Below are 16,795 nucleotides of genomic sequence, written 5' to 3'. Positions count from 1 at the left end.
TTAATTAGCAGTCTACAGCCCCACCCATGTTAACTTCCTGTGCCAGCCCACAGTTGGAGGCCAGACTGCACCGCCCACGGCCTTAGGATCCAATTTCCATCTTACGAAGTCATATTTCTTCGTCTTACTACTAATGAAAGAAAAATATGGGGTTGAGTTTGTTTAGTATCATTCCACATTTCTACTGGAATAAAATGTGTTGATTTTGCAAAAATAGCTGCCAGTGGTGTTCTTGATGTTTCTGAATGTATTCTTTAGTGATGATTTTGTCTGCCTTTGGGGTTTAATGACAACCTGAAGTATCACTGGAAAAGAAAACTGCAATGGTAATGTACTTAGTTTCCTGGGCTATTATCAAGCCTCACACTACTTTTGGTTATTACTTGAAACAGAGGATAACCATTCCTGAGAGCAGGAACCACAAATGGTTTCTAAAGAACCTTCCTGCGAACCTCATGGATGATGAGAAAATGAACAATCAGTTTGAACTTTGAAGAACCTGATCAACCAAGAGTATTGATAATATGACGCAGATCATAGCTGAAGCTACCATACCTGCTATGGGAACTTGAGGCCTCAATCAATATCTAACTGACGGCCTGGTTATGGATGACGATGACATGGACCTGGATACTGATCCTGATCTTGTTGTAGACAGCAGTGGGGAGATAATCTATGCAATGTGAGCAGCAGGCGATGCATCTATGGTTTTCATGCTAACTTCCATGGCGAAGCTCACTACACTCATTCTTGAGCATAATGTGAAGGTTGGAGAAACTGGGGGCTGAGGCTGATCAATGTGTATCTGCTAAATTGGTAAAAGATGAAAAGCGGGTCCTCACTTGCTTGACTACTGTCAATCATCCCTATGCCTATTGGAGTGTGAAATGTTCATAATACATAGCTTTAAGCCTTTAACCAGTCTTTATGTTTGCAAGGAATTAAAGGATGTGGGATTCTGGGATCTGGAAATTTGATGGTTCAGGTGAGAATGAATCTCTCCCCTATTGTTGTCCTGTATTTATTTTGTTAGTGTTTGCTTTCTTTTGCCAAGCACGATGGGTTTTCCTTCTATTCATGTGTGACATCTTTGAAATCAAGCCGTTCAGCTCTACTTTTTAAAAGGGTGTTAGGTACTAGATCGATACGCCAAAGGTCCAGAGTTGATGGAACGCATTAAATCAAACCCTTTAACATATCTCATACTAGGTTGGCCCAATCTAGCGTGCATACATTGGAGTGGCCCCATTATGCACATAACAAAGGGTGAGAGGTGTTAAGGAAATGGTTAAGGGTTTGTTTGTATTTCAAATTTTAAATCTTTGTTGATTGGTTCAAACTATTATCCAGCTGTTGTAGTTAACCTACAACCGACTGAAGCTATCTACTTGTAACAGATAGTTTTTAAAATTGAAATGAAGACTATATAGGACAAATGCAACCCATTTGAAGGGTATGCGAGATTACACAGAATTACATCTCCTCTATTCTTAACAGGAACTAACCGGTGTCGCAATACTAATGTGGAATGTGAACTAGAAATTCACTAAGAAAATGCTCCTTTTTTCTGTATTAGCTTCTCCCTTCAACAGTTCAACTTTCCTCAAAATCCTCAGGTTTCCTTCAAGGGTGGCTTGCTTCTAAATAAAGAGCTGTCCACCAGTGCATAAATGGTTGCCTACTTTTTATCAACTGGGAATTGGATTGGCAGATTCGGATTGGTATCAGTACTGGCTGAGAGTGATTCTGAGTTCGGCCAATCTGATACAATCCATTCATGTTAAGAAACCCTGAATAGTGAGTTATCAGATCTTCTAGCCGATTCAAGGGTTTTTGGGAGTGATTATGGTCGATTCTGATCCCATGGGAGCCAATTCTTTGTTTTAAAACCTTGTTAGTGACCGGACTCAACTTCGACTCTCCCAAATTCATCACCTTATTAGCTAAGTTTTCTTTCTTGATCTGAAGACAAGAATGATTTCTTACTATCTACAATCAAACATTGTATTAGTTTTTGCTATGGTCGTTGGGGATCGGGTTCTTCCATGGCAATTCAGGCCATGTCCATGTTGGAAAATTATTTTACTTTCAAGATTGAGCTATCACTATGTAGATTTTTTTTTAGGGTAGAGGAACCCTAACTGGTACTGTGCTTTGGCGTGTACCTACACTTACACACAGTCTAGCATGAAAAGACCGATGCATCCTTGGTCTTTTTTGCTTTTCCAAGGGGATGTGCCGATCTTATCGCATTGGGCTGTGACTGGGCGCAGGAACACGCCGAGACAAAGCACCGGTCACCTACATATAATCACTTATGAGTCAACTGTGTCAGATTGGTCAAAATTGGGATGTGTCACGGCAGATTTAACGTTCCGATTCTTGATTTTTAAAAACATGATCCTAACATGGCGAGGCCAGTCTCAAGATCTAGCAATAATAGCAGACAAGGACAAATGTCAGTCAATGAAAAATGAAAATGTATAAGATAATGGAAAGTCAATAAAGTAGAAAAAAAGAAAGGGCAAGAGTGTCTCTGACTCTTTGCGCACATGGCTAACCCTTCCTTCGGCAGCGTATACTATCTCTGCAACTCTTCAGCCCTTGCCAACTTCAACGGAAGAGAGTCTTATCTACCTCGGAGATGGGACAAACTTGAAATTTCTGAGTTAGGGATTCGGATTCATAAGAGGGAGAAGTCTACGAAAGTGAGAAGCTTGGCAGATGGCGGAGGGAATCATCTTGGGTCCAGTAATTGGATTGACGTTGCGGGCGATATTAGATTTGACGTATAATATCGTCAGTTTCAAAGAAGACGTTGAACAGCTCCAGAATACTCTCTTACATGTGATTCCTCTTGTTGAAGAAAAGATGAAATTGACCCAAAAAAAGAAAAAAGAAGGGAATGAATTGGATTTAGAGTTGAACGATCATAAGCGGAAGGGGCTCGAGAAATTTGAGGAGAAGTTGCAGAAAGGAAAAAAGCTAGTCGAGAAGTGCCAAAAGATCTCGTCTCCGGACTTGTTCAAGAAGTTGCGTTACTCATATAAGATATCCAATTTGGATAACGCTATTCGTAAGTACTGCGGGTTGGAGTTGCAGGTCGAAAACTTGCACGATAATAAACTGCTTCGATGCGATGTTCAACAATTGATAGAGAAGCTAGACGAACTGACTCTACAGGTGCAGCAAGGACGGAATGTGGGTGTAGGCTCAGGCACCCTTGGTAACGAGGGTTTGTTTGCGGTTCCTCAACTCCCTGATTGTATTGTTGGATTCGATATACCTCTCAAAGAACTGAAGAGTGAATTGTTCAAAGAAAATGTGACGGTGCTTGGATTATGTGCTCCTGGGGGATGTGGGAAGACTACATTAGCTGCCATGCTTTGCCGAGACAAACAAGTTAGAGGTAATACATGAACTCCAAAAAGTTAATTTTTCTTCCTTCTTTCTTTCTGCTGCGAACTTTGTATTGGATCTATAACTTTTCTTTGTTCATAAAATGAAATTGGTGGAAAGCCATCTGACAGAGTAAGAACAGCATTACAAAAACTAGTCAGGTAAGGCTGCAACACTGAAGTTTTTCAGATAGTCATAGACAGCAACATTTCTTTTCTTGCCAAACAAACAAACCCAAAATTGAAGAAAGGAAACCGATGCATTAGCCTTTTTTGAAGTTAAATGATCAATTTAGAATCCCACATTTTACTTTTTTCTCCGGCTTTATAAATAGATCTGTCTAAACTCTAAACAGTTCACCTTCTTATACTCTGTTTGGTACAGGAATATTCAAGGATAAAATATTCTTTGTAACTGTTTCAAAGACACCCACCTTAAGGATCCCACATAGACTACTCAAAGAGATTGGTGGTGAGGTGGCTGGGTCCGACCTGAGTGAAGAAGATTCAGCTAGGCAATTTCATTACCTTCTGGAGGAGAGAAACTCAGAGCCACTATTGTTGGTTTTAGATGATGTTTGGGATGAATCCATTATTGAGAAGTTTTTCTCCAGAGCTGAAGGATATAAGATGCTGGTTACATCACAAACAGAATTCAATAGATATAGTTCTAAAAATCATTCTAAGTATCTTTTGAAAAAACTCAGTGATGAAGATTCCATGACTCTCTTTCGCCATACAACACTGTCTCAAGATGGGAATAAGGTCTATGAGCCAGATGCGGATATTCTAAATGAGGTGCTGTGTCTATCTTCCAACCTCTCGCTTGCATATTATGCATATTATTTTTTTTAGATTAATATCTCCATATGCACATAATAAATAAAATAAATAAAATTATAATTGTATAAAATCACAAAAGACCAAATTCAAAATTCTACACTTGACTTTTTGATATGCCATACAGAAAAACAAGCTAAATTTTTTTTTTTCTGACATAAAAGTTACTGATGTGATGCAAAATATGAGCCTATTGTAGAAGATTAAAGAATAAGGATAGGAGATAGAAGAACAATTCACCACAAACAGTTGTATGCTTTGATGGTCAAACCTTTAGGATGAAAACTAGTCTCTTAATCGTAAAGAGAAGAATTCGTTAAAAACTGAAAACTGATTACATGCATATTTATAAGTCTAGGCTAATTGATCCACAGCTTTTCTTTTGAAGATGGACAACAAGGTCATCCATTTTCAAGTTCAGAAGTCAAACACCCAAGAATCTGAAGAGCTACAGGTCAAACAAAGATACATCATTAAAACTTTTACAAAATAATACACATGAATCTAACATTTGTATGATCATGTAAGTCTTTGCTACAATGACTTTGGCATATGAGTTTGAATCTATGTTTACCATTGCGAACAAATAGGGTAAAATGTTTCAGGTTAGGATTCTGATAGATAAGTTAAAACACAGTACAAAAGGCATCCAGTTTAACTTTATCATATACATCTCAGTGTCACTACCTCATCCAGATTAAGTAAAAAAGTGAGCATTTAAACTTGTTTAGCTGAATTCTTATACTACATTTTTCCAGTCCCTCCTGAACTATGACTAATTCTACTTGGTGTTAAACTACAGATAGTAAGCTGTTGCGATGGTTTCCCACTTGCTATAATGGTGATTGCCAAATCGCTGTCCCAGCAGTCCCGAGTGATATGGGAAAACATGGCTAAGAAACTGTCGACAGGTTCCTGCATTCTTGATTTTAATAAAAAATTGAGGGAACATCTTGCTGCAAGCTTGGATTCCTTAGATGAAACAGTTCTAGAGTGTTTTATGGACTTGAGTTCCTTTCCTGAAGACAAAAGGATCCCTGCCTCTGCTCTGATCGATATTTGGTGTGAGCTCTATGAACTAGATTATGAAAGTGAGGCCTTTGTCATTCTTCTCGAACTTGCCTCTCGAAACCTTGTTAATTTGGTTGGAAGCAGGTATATATGTTTCTTCTATCATTCTAATCAGTAATTAAATTCTATCGCATGTATTTTGTTGCTAATTGAAACTGATATTTTTCTATGGCCAAGTTGATTACCAAAGTAGCTGTTGCTTCCTATTTTCTCTTGATATTCTGTTCGTTACCATTTTACCTAAAAGCTTGAACTGTTAGGGAAGGACAGCGTAAATGTATACATCAACACTCCCCCGCACGTGGAGGCCAAGATCCCATGGTCCTTGCACGTGGAGCTCACGCGACATTTCCTTCGCATGCCACCGAGGGAGAACTGTTAGGGAAGGGCAGTGTAAATGTACACATCAACATAGTCTAATCATGTTCTCCATAGCAAGTCTTATAAGTAAGTTAGAATAAGCAATTGGCAAACTTAAACAAAAAGAAAGCAACTATCTTAGCATGATCCTGGTTTAGCAGAGGTCAGATCTGACCTTATGTTCTTTTGATTGCTTTGATTGACACGATGAACTGCTGAAAAAATGCAATAAACACTTATATCCCCCTTCAAAAACACCGCTGAATTGTATATATTGTTGACATTCTACAACTAATTAAATCTCAATCCCAAGTGACAATGTGTAGGCCCTGGTGTGGTGTTAATGTGTGCTGGAATATTTTTTTAGTAGCTATCTATTTTATAGTTTCTATTTTTGTAATAGATTTAGTTGGTAAGACATCAGCAATCTAGGAGTTTCTATTTTGCTTCTATTTCTTTCCTTTTGTGTTTTAGCAAATAGATCTTTTAGAAAGTTGCTATTCAAAAAAAAAAAAAAACAAAAAAGATCTGAACCCCATAAATGAATGGTTGTATTGCGGTGGTGGTTTCCTAAACGTCTCACTGTTATATTCTTCAAACAGCAGATTGGACAGTGTTTACAAGACCTGTTTACTTGTGGATAACATATATCTATAAGCAATAAATTGATTTTGATCAGGAAAATTGCAACGGAGATTGTTGCTAGCTTCAATGAGGTATATGTTACCCAGCATGATCTACTCAGAGACCTAGCTATCTACCAGAGCCGGCAGCTGCAGAGTAAAAGACTTATCATGGACAAAAGAGAAGAAGGCCTTCCCAAAAGGTGGAGAAAAAAAGAGAACTCCTATCTTGATGCCCGTTTTGTTTCTCTCTGCACAGGTTTCCTCACATTCATCCTAACATACTAAACTGTTGTGTTGTTTCTCGAGTTTATATTTTTCCTTTTCTCTGCATCACAAGTAATGGGCTGGATCTTGCAGGTGAAATGTGTCCAGAAAGCTGGTATGACTTGAAACTTCCCGAAGTTGAGGTGCTGATTCTGAATTTCTCTGCATGTAACTACTACTTACCCCCATTCATGGAAAAGATGAGGAAGCTAAAGGTTCTTATCATTGTAAGCAGTGGACGGACCCGTGCCAAGCTAAGCAATATGATAACACATAGTGAATTGGCTAATCTAAAGAGGATCAGGTTAGAGAAAGTCTTGATTCCTTCCCTTCATGAATTCACAATGCCATTGAAGAATTTGCAGAAGATATCTTTAGTTATGTGTGACTTTGGCAAAGCTGTGATGAACGTCTCCCACTTGTTACCTAACCTTGTTGAGATCAACATTGATTACTGCCATGATCTGGTGGAATTGCCTCCGTGGATCTGCGATATCATCAGTTTACAGACACTCAGCATTACGAACTGTGATAAGTTATTTGCACTACCTGAGGGAATTGGATGTATAGCAGATTTAGAGTCATTAAGGCTGCATGCATGTACTGGATTACCTACGTTACCAGACTCGATAAAAGGACTACAGAAGCTGAGGCTCCTTGATATATCTGATTGTTGCAATTTAAAAATGCTGCCTGACGGGATGGGTGAGTTACATTGTTTGAAAAAGCTTGACATGAGAGGTTGCATAGAATTGAGTGAATTGCCACCTTCAGCCATGAATCTTGTTCATTTAAAAGAAGTGGTCTGTGATGAAGACACAGCTAGTCTTTGGGAACCTCTATCATCTAGTCTGAAAATAACTGTGCTTAAAAAGGACAACAACTTGGATTGGCTAGGGATTGGTATATGACCACTAATTTGACTGAATCCTGGAGGGGCAGACTGTGGAGAAATGGTCAAAAGGGGAACTTCAATCAATAAGAGGAATGAATATGGGCTTGGGCCATGTTTTTCTGGATATTTTTGTTTTTACGCTTTTGTCTATTGGAGTCTTTTCCCTTGAATAATGTGTTTTTCCATGTTGCATAATTTATATCCACCATCTTTGTTTACTACAATAAAATAGAATCTGTGCTGTGACTCTGTTTAGTTGTGAAAAGGTTGGGTTTGAACTTGAGTTCAGAGAGTGCATAAGTCTATATACTTGTGTACCTTCATATTGTATAATTTTCTCTCTGACTAGTTCCAGGTTCAAATCCCGAGCAACCCATTATCATTTAGAAATTTTTATTTTAAAAAAAGTCCTGTCCTTATTCAATATTCCATTATCAACTCAACTTTATTGATTTCTAATTATCATTTACACCTGATGTAGATTGAGCATAAAGGAAAAAAAAAAGAACAAAATAAAATTCAGGAAAAAGTTACTGTTTATGTGAACAGTACTCGAATTACTGTGGCATGGGCCCATACGTCTTGCATGGAGAAGGAAGTTCAAGGAATATTTGAGATTCTTTGAGCCCCCATTGAAGATAGCAAGAGAAGGGAGATTTTATTGCTGATTTAGTTAGTTACTATTTATTTCTATTTTTGTTTACTTTCTATTTTTATTTCATTTTACTTAGTTAAGTCTTACTTAGATTATTTGGTGTACAAGCCTCAATATTCTCTTGTAAGAGGCTTCTTGGAGTTTCCTTTTCCATTACTTTCTAATTCTGTATTTCAGCAACTCTATAAAATTGTATGAGCCATAGAGCTCTCTCAACAATTTAGATGAATGAAAATTTGCTTTGTGCAATGAGAGTGCTGTGAGAGGCTATGGGTGAGAGACCATTCCCCCTATTCCTATCCCTTCTTCTATTTTATTTTGTCTTCTATTTCTATTCAATACTCTGATCTGTGTTCTGTGAGAGACAATCAAGACCAACTTTGAAGACCTTTTGAGGTGCTGTTGATGTTCCTTAACCAGTCCTATCAACCTTCATCAACAGTTTGAAGATTGAAGTTCAAATATCTCTGGAAATCTCTGGCTGAAATACCAAATGGTGATATCTCTTCATTCCTCCATTATTCAAAGTAATGTAGGACAGATTTGAAAGCTTCAATCAATCCCAGAACAAGATCTTAAACCAGGGAATGAAACACACTTAAGATATTCAGGCTGTAGTAAAGCCGATGAGAAAGGGTATGAAACAGAATAGGAGAAAGTGAGGTTGTAGGCAGCAGATTAGGGACTGGGAATAGGACAGGGATGTAGAGGTATAGGTCTGAAACAAATTAGAGGTTAATGCCAAAGGCTTAACTTTGTCTTTTAATCTTGCTTGTTTTGAAATTCTTTTTTTTTTTTGTTTTTGTTTTTATCTTGTAGATCTAAGAAATTGCCCCTAATAAAAAATAAGGAAGAAGAATGTTGCTCGGTCATGTGGCCCCTGCTCCACTGCGGGGGACGATGGGAATGCGCACAGGGGCATCGACCAGAGCAAGATTCTGTCAGAGGCTCTCTTCCATATCGATGAGAATCAACCCCATTACTTCCCCTCTAGTCGCATCATTCAGCTTTATTCCTAAATCCAAATCCATGTCGGCAGTAGGGGAATCGGCGAGAGCTTCCATAAAGAAATGGTAGATTTAATTAGTCCCGAGTACTTTTGCCGTCATTGATTTTTTTTTCATCGGTCTTACTTTATCTTATTTTATGGGGGAAGGGAAGGGGTGAACTACGAGACTTGAACTCAAGACCTCCCGGTAGAATGAGAGAGGTTAGAAGTGAATTGGGAACAGGGAAGGCATTGAAAATTGAGTTCACAATTTTTAAAATGAATAAACCAACGTCATTTGTTTCTTTGCTGAGTGAAATTTGGAATTGTGGATTCATTGTGACTCTGTATTTAGGGAACTAATTTTCTTTTTCTTTTTTTAATTCCTTTTGGGCCCAACCCTGTTTGGTGGAGGATTTGGGCAAAGAGGGAATGGGTAGTGGAAGAGAGAGACAAGGATGGATGGATTTCACAACCGCTGATGAGCACTTTGAACTATCCATGTGGCTGAGAGCCTGAGAGCCCTCACAGCTCAGGCACACCGAAGCAATTATCAGGTTCGCATTCTACCACTGAGCTAATAGGCCGTCGTGCAGGCCTCCCGCATTATGAGAGGTTATGAAGACAGATGCAGTTAATTAGTTGTAGTTCTTCTTCTTTCTCTCGTACTTTATTCTTCAATTTGAAACCCACAAATTCCTTTTACCCATCATCTAGAAAAACTGAAAAAGACCTGGCCCCTCAAGAACAAGAGAAAAGCATAAAACAGAGAGACTTTTAATCCCACATCGAAAGATTGGAAAGAGTAGAGGAGGACAAGTCGCCTATAAAGAAAGCAACAAACCTGTACGCATACGGGCTTTCGTTGGAGAACTTAACTTCTTTGCAAATTGGTCCAATTTTTGGCGTTCCGTAGAGATTGGCTCGGGAGAATGTGCTTTAAACGGGAATGGACTGGGGGTGTTAATAAAGTCCGGACAGAGTCAGGTCAGGCTGAGCTTTTCAGCCCGTTAGGTGGGTGGGCTTGGGTTGTGATTTTCAGTCTCGAAATAGAGCCTGGTCTGGTTTAAGTCTAGGGTTGAATCTGGTACCAATCAAACCTTATATGTGTATATAATAAGTAAAATATAAATATTTATTATCTACATCACTACATGTGCTACTTCTCAGTCCAATCAGAGTCAATTAGGTCTGGGCTGGGTTGGGTTGAGCCCAACAGCGCTGGATCTGGGCCCTGGACTGGGTTTTTAAAAAACGCGGCCCAACTTGGTCCACTGACACCCGTCCTGTTTAGAATGCCTCATTGCCTTGTAGTTTCTGACGAAGGAGGAGACTCATTGCCTCCTAGTTTCTGACGAAGGAGGGGTAGTTATGGAAACTTGATCCAATAAGCGGTATTTAGGATTTTTTACAGGGGTCATTGCGGGATTTTCTATTTTAGGAGGAATGAGTAATTTGGTAGATCCAAATCCTCTAATGCGCACGCCTTGCCTGAGCGGAGGTAAAATAGTTATTATGCACGGGTCCAGTCTACGCCGCACAACCCACTACGGCCAGCTGCGCCGTAGACGATCTGTGTGCATACCTTCCTCATACTCTCCCTGGAGACTTTTGAAAGCAGCAGCAATTAACCCTAGAACGTAACGTATGCGAGACTCGGGTCCTTGAGTAACACAAAAGTCATATTTAATAGGAAGAGGAAGTTTCGTTGAACTTTACCAATAGATTTTCATCAAACGGATAATAAGAAAGGACTAAAGCAAAGAACCAAATATCTGGTCAGTCAATGGAGTAAGAAGACAACTGCTTCAGAGCAATTCTTCCTCCAACTTTCCTAGAAATTACCCCTTAATTATAAATAAAAAAAAAGTATAAGGAGCAGGTTAGGGTTCTAGCAGATACCATCTCTGCAACTCACCCCCTGTTGCTTGCCAATTCCAACTTCTTGAGTTAAGAGGGAGAAATCTTTGAAAGTGAGAAACATCAAAATGGCGGACGGAATCATCTTGGGTGCCGTCGCTGGAGAAGTTTTGCGTATCATATTAGTTTGGAAGGAAAAGGCTGCTAATTTTAGAGAAGATCTTGAACGGCTTCAAGGTACTCTCGAACATGTGGTTCCTCTGTTTGAGGAAGCAAGGATAATGGATTTAGAGTTGAATGATCGTAAGCGGAAGGGGGTCGAGAAATTGAAGGGTAAGTTGAAGAAAGGAGAAGATCTTATCTTGAAGTGTTGCAAGGTCCCGTCTTGGAACCTTTACTTGAAGATTCGTTACTCCAGTAGGCTTATCAATTTGGATGAAGCTATTCTTAGTTTCTGCCAGCGGGAGTTGCAGGTCGAAATCTGGCGTGACAACAAACAGCTTCTGTGCGACATCCAACAATTGGGAAGGAAGGTGGACGGATTGAGTCTGCAACAACAGGTACAGACTGTTAGCAAGGGTTTGTGTGCGGTTCCTTTACTTCCAGATCGTGTTGTTGGATTCGGTATAGCTCTCAGAGAATTGAAGACTGAATTATTTAAAGAAAATGTTTCCGTGCTTGGACTATGTGCTCCTGGGGGATGTGGGAAGTCGACTTTAGCTGCCATGCTTTGCCGAGATGAAGAAGTTAGAGGTAAGAAATGAACTCCAAAAAGGGTTTTTTTTTTCCCTGCCCTTCTTCTGATTGACTTCTCTGTCGCCTACTTTCTGCTGTTAACTTTCAATTGGATCTAGAACTTTTCTTTGTTCATAAAAATGAAATGGTTGGAACGCCATCTGACAGAGGAAGAACATCATTTCCTACTAACCTTGCACAAACTCTGTTCTTTCTTCTTTGTCGATGTCACTGACCACAAAAAACTAGTCTTGCAAGCTTGCAACACTTTGTAACCCAAATGATGTTTATCTGACCGTCATAATTAGCAACATTTCTTTTCTTGCCAACCGAACTCATCCTTGGAAGAAAGGAAACTCATATATTAGCCTTTTGAAGTTGAAATTATCCATAGAATCCCATCTCAATTTCCTCATCTTTTAATTGCCAACCCTATCAAAATGTTATCTCAAAGTGAATTGTGACAGACTAAACTGAATTGCCCCATGCCCATGTACACCAAGGTCTTCCTCACCCCCTTGTTTTACCCCTTTTTTTTGGTTTTATAAATAGAAACAATTTAAACTTTCTTATGCTCTGTTTGGTACAGGTGCATTCAAGGGTAACATATTCTTTGTTACTGTTTCAAGAACGGCCACAGCCAAGGGCACACCCTCGCCTACCTTAGAGATCCTACAGAGACTACTTGAAGAGATTAGTGGAGGGGTGCCTCCATCCGGCCTGAGTGAAGAAAATGCAATAAAGCAATTTCATTACATTCTGGAGGAGAGAAAATCAAAGCCACTATTGTTGGTTCTAGATGATGTTTGGAACGAATCAATTATTGAGAAGTTTTTCTCTAGAACAAAAGGATATAAGTTGTTGGTTACATCAAGAGAAGCATTCAAAATATATAATTCTGAACATCATTCCAAATATCTTTTGAAAACACTGAGTCACCAAGATTCCATGAAACTCTTTAAGCAAACAGCATTGTCTCTAGATGGGAATAACCACTATGAGCCAGATGAGGATCTTCAAAATGAGGTGCTTTGTCTATCATCCAACCACTTGCTTGTATATTATGCATCCTTGTTTAGATTAATATCTCCATATGCACATAAAATTATAACTCTATAAAACCACAAAATACCAAATTCAAAAACTACACTTGGCTTTATGATATGTCATACAGAAAGTTTCTCACATAAAAGTATAAAAAGTAATTGACGTGAGGCAATCTAAGACCTATTGTAGAAGATTAAAGAATTAGGGAAAAGTGATAAAAGAACAATTCACCACGAACAATTGTATGCTTTGATGATCAAATGTAATCCATCTCTTAACCATAAAGAAAAGAATTCCTTAAAAAGCTGAGAAGTTTTGATCACATGCATATCTATAAGTCTAGGCTAATTGGTCCATGTATTATGGAAGATGAAAGACAGCAAGGTCATCCATTTTCATGTTTATAAGTCAAATGCCCAAGAATCTGAAGAGCTATAGGTCAAATAAGGATGCATCATTCAACCTTTTACAGAGTAGCGTGAATTTACTATTTGTATGATCATGTAAGTCTTTGCTACAATGAGTTTGAATCTATGTTTACCATTGGGAAAAATAAGGTAAATGTTTCAGGTTAGGATTTCGATAGATAAGTTAAAACACAGTACAAGAGGGATCTAGTTCTAAGTTTATCCTACTACACATTTCAGTGTTAAATCGTCTAGGGATGTGCCATGGAATGCACATATATACTATGACCTCCTTACTTGGCATGGTGTGTTTTAAAGCCGTGAGGCCCATCTGCTAAAGCGGACAATATCATGCCATTAGTGGGGCCGGGTTCATTGCACTTCATTGGTATCAGAGCCAAGGATGGGTTTGATTGTCAAGAATATATCCGTAGTGGAAGCGTGGATGTATAACCACGGAAAATCCCACATCGCCTGGGGATGTGCCATAGAATGCGCATATATGCTATGACCTCCTTACTTGACATGACGCATTTTAAAGTCGTGAGCCCCACTTGCCAAAGGAGACAATATCTTGCCATTATTGCGGCCGGGTTTGTGGCATTTCATTGGTATTAAAGCCAGAGATGGATTTGACTGTTGGGAATATATCCGCAGTGGAAGCATGGATGTGGAACCATGGAATATCCTACATCACCTGGGGGATGTGTTATGCAATGCACATATATGCTATGGTCTCCTTGACATGACACGTTTTAGAGCCGTAAGGCCCACCTGCCAAAGCGGACAATACCATGCCATTGGTGGGGGGCCGGGTTCATGGCATTTTATTGGTATCAGAGCTAGGGATGGGTTTGACTGTCGAGAATATATCCGTAGTTGGGAGCGTGGATGTAGAACCATGGAAAATCCCACATCGCTTGGGGATGTGCCATGGAATGCGCATATATGCTATGGCTTCCTTACTTGGCATGACGGGTTTTAAAGTCGTGAGGCCCACCTACCAATGCGGACAAAGTTGTGCCATCGGTGGGTCCAAGTTTGTTGCTTTTCATACTTCCCCATCCAGATTAGGTAAAAAAGTGAGCATTTTAACTTGTTTATCTGAATTCTTATGTTATCATTCTTACAGTCCCTCCTGAACTATGTGACTAATTCTACTTGATGGTGTTAAACTGCAGATAGTAAGATGCTGCGATGGTTTCCCCCTCGCCATAAAGGTGATTACCAAATCGCTGTCCCTGCAGCCCGCGGTGAAATGGAGAAACATGGCTACTAAACTGTTAAAAGGTTCCTCCATTCTTGATTTTGATGAGAAATTGCGGGAATGTCTTGCAACAAGTTTGGATTCCTTGGATGATACAGTTCTAGAGTGTTTTCTAGACTTGGGTTCCTTTCCTGAAGACAAAAGGATCCCTGCCTCTGTTCTGATCGATATTTGGTGCGAGCTCCATGAACTAGAAGATGAAGATGATGCCTTTGTCATTCTTCTCGAACTTGCTTCTCGAAATCTTGTTAATTTGGTTGGAAGCAGGTATATGTGTTACTTTTATCTTTCTAATCAGTAATTAAATTCCATTGCATGTATTTGTTGCTCTAATTGAAACCGATTTTTTTTCTATGGCTAAGTTGATTACCAAGATGGCTGTTGTTTCCAATTTTCTGTTGATATTCTAACCCTGTTCTGCATAGCAAGTTTTATTAAGTAAGGTAGACTAAGCAATTGACAAACCTAATAGAAAAGAAAACCACTGTCTTAGCATGATCCCCGTTTATCTGAAGTCAGATCCAACCTCATGTTCTGTTGATTGTTAGATTGACCCGGTGAACTGCTGCAAGGATGCAATAAACACTTATATCCCTTATATCCCCTTTCAGAAGAACCAGTGAATCGTTTATCTGTATTGACATTCTACAACTAACTAAATCTCAATCCCAATAAATGATCTGAACCCCATAAACGAACAGTTGTATTGCGTTGTTGGTTTCCTAAATGTCTCACTGTTATACTCTTCAAATAATGGATTGGACAGCGTTTACAATACCTGTCTACTATGATCAACATATATCTATAAGCGGTAAATTCATTTTCATCAGGAAAATTGCAACAGACATTGATGCTAGCTTCAATGAGCTATTTGTTACCCAGCATGATCTGCTCAGAGACCTGGCTGTATACCAGAGCCGGCAGCAGCAGAGTAAGAGACTTGTCATGGACAAAAGAGAAAAAGGCCTTCCTGAGAGCTGGAGAAATAAAGAGAACCCCCACCTTGATGCCCGTCTTGTTTCTGTCTGCACAGGTTTCCTCACATTCATCCTAACATGCTAAACTGTTGTATTGTTTCTTGAGTTTTAATTTTCCCTTTTTCTCTGCATCATAAGTAATAGGCTGAATCTTGCAGGTGAAATGTGTCCAGAAAGCTGGTATGACTTGCAACTTCCCGAAGTTGAGGTGCTGATTCTGAATTTCTCTGGAGGTAACTACGCCTTACCCCCATTCATGGAAAAGATGAGGAATCTAAAGGTTCTTATTGTTGTAAACCGAGGGCGGACCCATGCCAAGCCAAGCAATTTGGTGACACTTCGTGAATTGGCTAATCTAAAGAGGATCAGGTTAGAAAAAGTTTTGATTCCTTCCCTTCATGAATTCACAATGCCATTGATGAATTTGCAGAAGATATCTTTAGTTATGTGTGATTTTCGGCAAGCTTTGATGAAATGCACCGTCAACGCCTCCTACATGTTACCTAATCTTGTTGAGATCAACATTGATTACTGCCATAATCTGGTGGAATTGCCTCCTTGGATTTGCGATATTATCAATTTACAGACACTTAGCATTACTAACTGTGATAACTTATCTGCACTACCTGAGAGAATTGGATGTATAGCAGATTTAGAGTTGTTAAGGCTGCATGCATGTACTGGATTACCTAAGTTACCAGACTCAATAAAAGGACTCCAGAAGCTGAGGTTCCTGGATATATCGGATTGTTGCAACTTAAAAATGCTGCCTTACGGGATGGGTGAGTTACATTGTTTGAAGAAGCTTGACATGAGAGGTTGCATAGAATTAAGTGAATTGCCACCTTCAGCCGTGAATCTTGTTCATTTAAAGGAAGTGATCTGTGATGAAGACACAGCTAGGCTTTGGGAACCTCTATCATCTAGTCTAAAAATAACTGTGCTTAAAAAGGACCACGACTTGGGTTGGCTAGGGGTTGATATTTGACAACTAACTTGTCTGAATCCTGGGGGGGGGGGGGGGCAAACAGGGCAAATGGTCAAAAGAACTTCAACAAATAAAAGGGATGAATATGGGCTTGTACTAAATTTTTCTGGATATTTTAGGTTTTTTTTTTGTCTTTTGGTTTTTGCAGTCTGTTCTTTAAAATAATGTGTTTTCCTGTATTGTATAATTTACTTTGTAGAACCTGTGCTGCAACTCTGTTTAGTTGTGAAAAGGTTCAGTTTGAATTTGTTTTGTGAAAGTGCATTTAGTCTGTTCACTCTTCTACCTTATTGTTGTATTATTTTCTTTGGCCTACTAGTTCCGAGGTTTGAATCTTGGCTACCCATTATCATTTAGAAATTTAGAATTTTTTTATTAAAAAAATCAGTCCAATTCTTACTCAATATTCCATTTTTC

General features: G+C 39.1%; 1 protein-coding gene across 4 annotated transcripts in view; it reads left to right on the top strand.

Annotated features, from left to right (window-relative positions):
• The window catches only part of LOC122661363 (probable disease resistance protein At5g66890), a 30,767-nt gene extending 14,334 nt beyond the window's left edge, over nt 1-16,433 (top strand). The window contains exons 1-6 of one of the 4 annotated variants that reach the window (XM_043856734.1): nt 3,197-3,409; nt 3,784-4,163; nt 12,695-12,718; nt 14,328-14,680; nt 15,244-15,446; nt 15,549-16,433. In XM_043856734.1, coding sequence (XP_043712669.1) covers nt 3,382-3,409; nt 3,784-4,163; nt 12,695-12,718; nt 14,328-14,680; nt 15,244-15,446; nt 15,549-16,378 — 1,818 coding nt within the window. In that variant the 5' untranslated portion in view covers nt 3,197-3,381 and the 3' untranslated portion in view covers nt 16,379-16,433. Of the gene's footprint in view, nt 1-3,196; nt 3,410-3,783; nt 4,164-12,694; nt 12,719-14,327; nt 14,681-15,243; nt 15,447-15,548 lie in introns of those variants that run through there. The other 3 variants (XM_043856733.1, XM_043856731.1, XM_043856732.1) reach the window with 3 other exon arrangements.
• Nucleotides 16,434-16,795: the final 362 nt, after the last annotated feature.

Source organism: Telopea speciosissima, chromosome 5, assembly GCF_018873765.1.
Source record: "Telopea speciosissima isolate NSW1024214 ecotype Mountain lineage chromosome 5, Tspe_v1, whole genome shotgun sequence".
NCBI classification, from domain to species: domain Eukaryota; kingdom Viridiplantae; phylum Streptophyta; class Magnoliopsida; order Proteales; family Proteaceae; genus Telopea; species Telopea speciosissima.
Note: the sequence above shows the minus strand (reverse complement) of the source record. Positions and strands in the feature narration are given on the sequence as shown.